This window comes from Babylonia areolata, chromosome 7, assembly GCF_041734735.1.
Source record: "Babylonia areolata isolate BAREFJ2019XMU chromosome 7, ASM4173473v1, whole genome shotgun sequence".
Classification (NCBI taxonomy): domain Eukaryota; kingdom Metazoa; phylum Mollusca; class Gastropoda; order Neogastropoda; family Buccinidae; genus Babylonia; species Babylonia areolata.
The window spans coordinates 55,853,023-55,859,177 of record NC_134882.1 but is presented as its reverse complement, the minus strand read 5'-3'; the positions used below and the strand labels follow the sequence as shown (position 1 = coordinate 55,859,177).

At 51.4% G+C, this 6,155-nt stretch overlaps 1 protein-coding gene across 1 annotated transcript; it reads left to right on the top strand.

Annotated features, from left to right (window-relative positions):
- Nucleotides 1-4,634: 4,634 nt before the first annotated feature.
- Nucleotides 4,635-5,393, top strand: LOC143283893 (uncharacterized; the record flags this gene model as incomplete). Its single annotated transcript, XM_076590284.1, has 2 exons — nt 4,635-4,924; nt 4,963-5,393. Coding segments are annotated over 2 exons (721 nt in total), but the record flags the coding sequence as incomplete, so codon positions are not given.
- Nucleotides 5,394-6,155: the final 762 nt, after the last annotated feature.

Sequence of the window (6,155 nt, the reverse complement as noted above, 5' to 3'; positions counted from 1 at the left end):
TAGTCCAATCTGCGCACGAAATGTTCGCTGACAGTTGGGGCAGACAAAGACAGGCATATCATTGTCAGGGAGCTTGTTTGCCCGTGACTTTCTGGCCTGCCTCTTCTGAACACCTGCAGCAGTCCTGTTGGCCTCGCACAACTTGGCGCCTTTGTGCACAGCAGCGCGCCATTTGTTACGGTCCACTGCAGATTCCTCCCAGGAGTCAGGGTTGATATCAAACGCTTTCAGAGAGACTTTCAGAGTATCTCTGAAGCGCTTCTTCTTACCTCCGTGTGATCTCTTCCCTTGCTGCAGCTCGCCATAGAAGAGCCTTTTGGGCAGCCGATGGTCTGGCATACGCGCCACGTGTCCATCCCAGCAAAGCTGGGACTGCGTCAGGATGGTGAAGATGCTGGGAAGGGTGGCTTTTGTGAGCACCTCTGTGTCTGGGGTCCTGTCTTGCCACTTGATGTTCAGTAGCTTCCTGAGGCATGTTGTGTGGAAGTGGTTCAGCTTCTTGGCATGTCGTTGGTACACTGTCCAAGTTTCGCAGCCGTACAGTAGTGTGGGGAGAACTACTGCTCTGTAGACCTTTAGCTTGGTCTCAAGACTAATGCCTCTTCTGTTCCAGACATTTGCATTGAGTCTACCAAACGTTGCGCTTGCTCTTGCAATCCTGACGTTCACTTCATCGTCGATGGTCGCATTTCGTGACAGTGTGCTGCCAAGGTATGTGAACCGCTCCACCGTACTGAGTCTCTGACCGTTGACTGTGATGTTGGGCTCAACACGGGGTTTCCCTGGGGCTGGCTGATGGAGAACTTCAGTTTTCCTCGTGCTGATGGTAAGGCCGAAGTTCCTGCTGGCAGTGGCAAACTTGTCGACGCTGAGTTGCACGTCAGCTTCAGATCCAGCGTTGAGGGCACAATCATCAGCAAACAAAAAGTCTCTGATGATGTCTGTCATGACCTTCGTTTTTGCTTGAAGCCTTCTGAGGTTAAACAGCTTGCCATCTCTTCGGTACTTTAGGCCGATTCCAACATCGCCATCTCTGAAGGCATCAGTAAGCATTGCAGAGAACATGAGGCTGAACAGCGTTGGAGCCAGGACGCAGCCTTGCTTGACACCATTTGTGACAGGAAAAGGAGCAGATGTTTCGCCATTGTCCTGGACTCGAGCCTGCATGCCTTCATGGAATTGGCTGACCAAGGAAATAAATTTCCAAGGGCATCCGTACTTGGCCATGATCTTCCACAGTCCCTCTCTACTCACGGTGTCGAAGGCCTTAGTGAGGTCGACATAGGTGGAGAACAGATCAGCGTTTTGCTCCTGACATTTCTTTTGCAGCTGCCTTGCAGCAAACACCATGTCGGTGGTTCCGCGCTCTTTCCGGAAACCACATTGACTCTCAGGCAAATGACCTTGGTCAAGGTGTGCTGTGAGGCGGTTTAGTAGGATCCTGGCAAGTATCTTGCCTGCGATGGAGAGCAAGGAAATGCCCCGATGGTTATCACAGGCTTGCCGGTTCCCCTTTCGCTTGTACAAGTGAATGATAGATGCATCTTTGAAATCCTGGGGGATCGTCTCTTCTTTCCACATGAGTGAGTACAGCTGATGGAGCTTCTCAGTCAGCACAGTGCCTCCATCCTTGTAGACCTCTGCTGGTATGGAGTCTGAACCAGGTGCTTTGCCACTGGATAGCAGACGGATTGCTTTCTGGGTCTCAAGAAGTGTTGGCGGATCGTCCAGTGCTTTGTTATTGGGGACTTGTGGGAGACGGTCTATGGCTTCATCATTTATGGAGGAAGGGCGATTTAAGACACTGTTGAAGTGCTCAGCCCAGCGTTCGAGAATTTTTTCCTTCTCGGTGATCAAGGTATTCCCATCTGCACTGAGGAGGGGGGGATGATCCTGAGGATGTGGGGCCGTAGACTTCTTTTAAGGCATCATAGAACCTCTTCATATCGTGCCTGTCAGCATATCCCTGGATCTCATCAGCTTTGTCACTCAGCCACTTATCCTGCATCTGGCGTAACTTTTGCTGAACAGTCCTGCGGATGGCATCGTACGCATCCTTTTTTGATGTGGACTTTGGGTTGCTCAGGTAGGCTTGATGCAGACGGCGTTTCTCATCCAGAAGCTGCTTGATTTCATCACAGTTTTCATCAAACCAGTCTTTGTGCTTTCTGGTCATGGGTCCCAGGGTCTCTGAAGCTGTACTATAGATCAGCTCACGCAGGGTCCTCCAGTCAGACTCCACATTCTGTTTGTCCAGAGAGGCGGATTCCAGACGATCTTCCAGCAGCTCCACAAAGGACTGTTTGATGGTGATGTTTTTCAGCTTAGCGATGTTGAGCCGTTTTGGAGCCTTCTGGCCTTGGGGGCGTCTCTTGGGCTGGATTCGAATATTCAGCTTCGAGACTACAAGGCGATGGTCTGTCCAACACTCGGCGCCGCACATGGTCTTTGTTACACGAACATCTTGCCTATCCCTTTTCCTGACGATGACGTAATCGATGAGATGCCAATGCTTTGAGCGAGGGTGCATCCATGACTTCCTGTTACGGGTAGGGAGGCAGAAAACTGTGTTGGTTATCAGTAGTTCGTGCTCTGCACCGGTCTGAAGCAAAAACAATCCATTTGGGTTGCAGTGGCCCACACCATGCTTTCCAATCACTCCATCCCAGGAGATGTAGTCAGAGCCAACTCTAGCATTGAAGTCCCCAAGAATGATGAGCTTGTCTGCTTTAGGGATAGCAGCAATGACAGAGTGAAGGTCCTCGTAGAACTTCGCCTTCACTTCATCCAGGTTGGTCATGGTTGGGGCATAGGCACTGACAATGGTGAGGTGCTTCTGGCCAGATGCCAGTGGGAGTTTCATGGTCATAAGCCTATCGTTGACTCCCTTTGGGATTCCAGCTAGCTTGCTGACAAGTGCTGTTTTTACTGCAAAACCAACGCCAGCCTCATATCGCTCTTCGCTTCCTCGTCCACTCCAGAAGAAGGTGTAACCAGATCCCCGTTCACAGAGCTCGCCTTCGCCTGCAAGCCGAGTCACTCAAGGCTGCGATGTCAATGTTGTATCTGGCGAGTTCGGATGCAACTAGTGCCGTTCTCCTTTGGGGTCTGTCCGCGTCATCTCTGTCCAGGAGAGTCCTTATGTTCCAAGCACCAATGGTGAGAGGAACGATCCTTGTTTTTTTTCTTTTCTTTCTCTTTGTTTCGACCGCTGATGTAGGTTCCCCACCAGCTGCGGTATGCTGGCCAGGGTGATATGGAGCAGGCAATTTTTAGGGCACCTTTTCTAGCCCCTTCCTCATGCCAGGGAGGTGAGCAGTGCATTCCTAAAGAGGGCTGCTCAGACGCTCAGACGGCTGCCGAGCTCCATCGCTGCTCCTGTCGACGAAGAACGACCCTATGGCCTGAGCCGCCTGCTTGCAGGTCTGCGGCTGCGACTGCCAGTGTACCCACACCTGTCGTTTCGTCGCTCGCCTGTCGCCACAGGACTTGGGGGTGATGAAATGATGAAGGATGAAAGATCATTAAGGATGACTGATGATTTGCGCGATGAGTTTGTTTAAAGTGAAGAGAAGTTGCGCAACGTCGACCTCACTCTCTCGTCCGGGTCCACCAATTTCCAGTGGCAAGACTAAGTCGAGACGACTGGAGGATGAGCACGGATGCAGTGGATGACCAAGATATCCTTTCGGTGTCTCATCTTGCTCTCTGCACTCCACAGTGCGTTGCTGTAACCGCCTTCCTCTACGTTGAACCGATAGGTTTCTTCCGCAGATTCTGCCGGATCCAGACTTCGCATGCATGGGTAGACACACCCCGGAGGCCAACTGCGTGTGGCATGCACACAGCACGGTGGAGCTAGATGGCCGTCAGTGGCTCTCCTGAGCCGACGCCCTTTTATAGATCTCGTTTTTAATTCCATAAGGGTGTCTAGCCACCCGCCTCACCAGTCCCGGACGGGAGCGGTGGGAGTGCCGGTTTAGTCGCCGGCAACCCGACCCTGAACAGGTTGTACTGGATTACAGGTTACCAGTAGCAGATCTAATGACCTGACCTGACTAATATATATAATTATATATATATATATATATATATATATAGAGAGAGAGAGAGAGAGAGAGAGAGATCCATTTAAGTTTGGAAATTTTACCTGACAAGGGAAGGTACCAACTCAACGCCTCCTTTCAGTGTCAACAAGAAGCTGAAAGATGGCAAGAGAACTGCAGCGTCGAGTCTGGAAACTTGAGGCAACGCTCTTTAAGACTTGCCTGTGCAACGGACGACCGTCGACTTTGTGGTACCAGTCTTTCCACTGAAGTCTCTGTAGTGCAAGGAGTGTTCATCCGCAGCTGACTACCACCAGGGTTGGCAAGTCACTGCTGTATCGTTGTATCGTGTTACATAATGTGTGTGAGCCTCTGTCGTCTTTCTAGAAGTAACAGACACTCGCACCGTCCTTCTATTCCTGGCTGAGGCTGTGGCCAATTATTGGAAATGAATCGTCCATCTTGCGTCTGTCTGTCTGTCTGTCTGTCTCTCTCTCTCTCTCTGACACAAACAAAACACGGACACAAACAAAACACGGACAGCTGCTGTTGTGTGTGTCACGGGTCATTCACACATGCATGAGGCAGATCAATCAGCTGCAACTTGACCCCTGGTGAGGAGAAAGCCCTGCAGGAGCTGAAGGACAGAAGAGACATCATCATCAAACCTGCTGACAAGGGTGGTGCAGTGGTCGTGTGGCGCAGAGACCTCTACCTCCAAGAAGCCAGGTCTCAGCTGTCCAACACCACCTTCTACGGCCCTATCGCCAGAGACACCACCAAGGCTGACAATGCGCTCATCCGTAAGACCATCAAGACGGCAGTTGATAACAGTCATCTTCCGTTTGAAGCCCACCATGCTATCATGAAGGAGCCTTGTGAGTCCCTCCTTTACCTCCTCCCCAAAATACACAAGGTCAACAATCCTGGGCGACCTATCGTTTCGGCCTGTGCTTGCCCACTGCCCTTATTTCCGCCTTCCTCGACTCCGTGTTCCAGCCATTGGTGGCTGCCTTACCCACCTACATGAATGACACCAATCACACCCTGAACCTCCTGAACGACTTCTCCTTCCCTGCTGACTGCACTGAGAGGCATGTGTTTACCATGGACATTGTGTCTCTTTACACAAACATCCCCCATCCGGAAGGCATGCTGGCTGTCAAACAATTTCTACCCAAGAGTTCTCTCCGCCTCCATTTTCCTACCATCCTGCGCTTGACTGAACTTGTCCTGACCCTCAACTCCTTCTCTTTCGACCAGGACCACTTCCAGCAGCAGAGCGGCGTTACCATGGGCACAAAAATGGGTCCCAGCTTTGCCTGTTTGTTTGTGGGCTTCATTTAGGAGCAGGCCTTCAGACAGTACAAAGGTGTCAGACCAACCTTCTACAAGCGCTTCATTGATGACTGCCTTGGCATAGCCACCGGCCCCGTAGATTCCCTTCAGGCCTTCATCGACTTCATGTCAAACTTCCACCCTGCCTTAAAATTTACCCACACCATCTCCAACTCCTCCGTCCTGTTCTTGGACATCCTTGTCACCATCCAACCCACCTGCAATTTTCTGACCACAAGTGTCTTCTATAAGGAGACTGACTCACATTCGTACCTCTTGTACTCCTCCAGTCACCCCCAGGCCTGCAAAAACAGCATTCCCTTCACCCAGTTCTTTCGGCTCAGACGCATCTGTAGTGATGAGCTGGATTTTGAACATCAGGCTGAGAGGATGGTCGGCTTTTTTCTAGCCAGACAATACTCTGAGGCCTTGATCCAGAGAGGCCTTGATAAGGCCCGTGCCATCCCCCGCTCCCAGGCACTGATGTCCCGAGTACACACAGAAAAGGATGAGCGTACTGCAGCTGTCCTGACCTTTCATCCCCACAACCTCCCTGTACGCAGCATCCTTCTCAACAGTTTCCACCTTCTTAAGTCTGACACACACTTGAGTGAGATATTTCCCCGCCCACCCCTCATTGCCTTCAAGAGAGACACCAATCTAAGGGACCACTTGGTGCGAGCTGCTGTTTGTAGGTCTGGGCCCCCTCTCCCTCCTGGTACCAGTCCCTGTGGCCGGAAGGGGTGAAAAACATGCCCCTTCGTGTATACT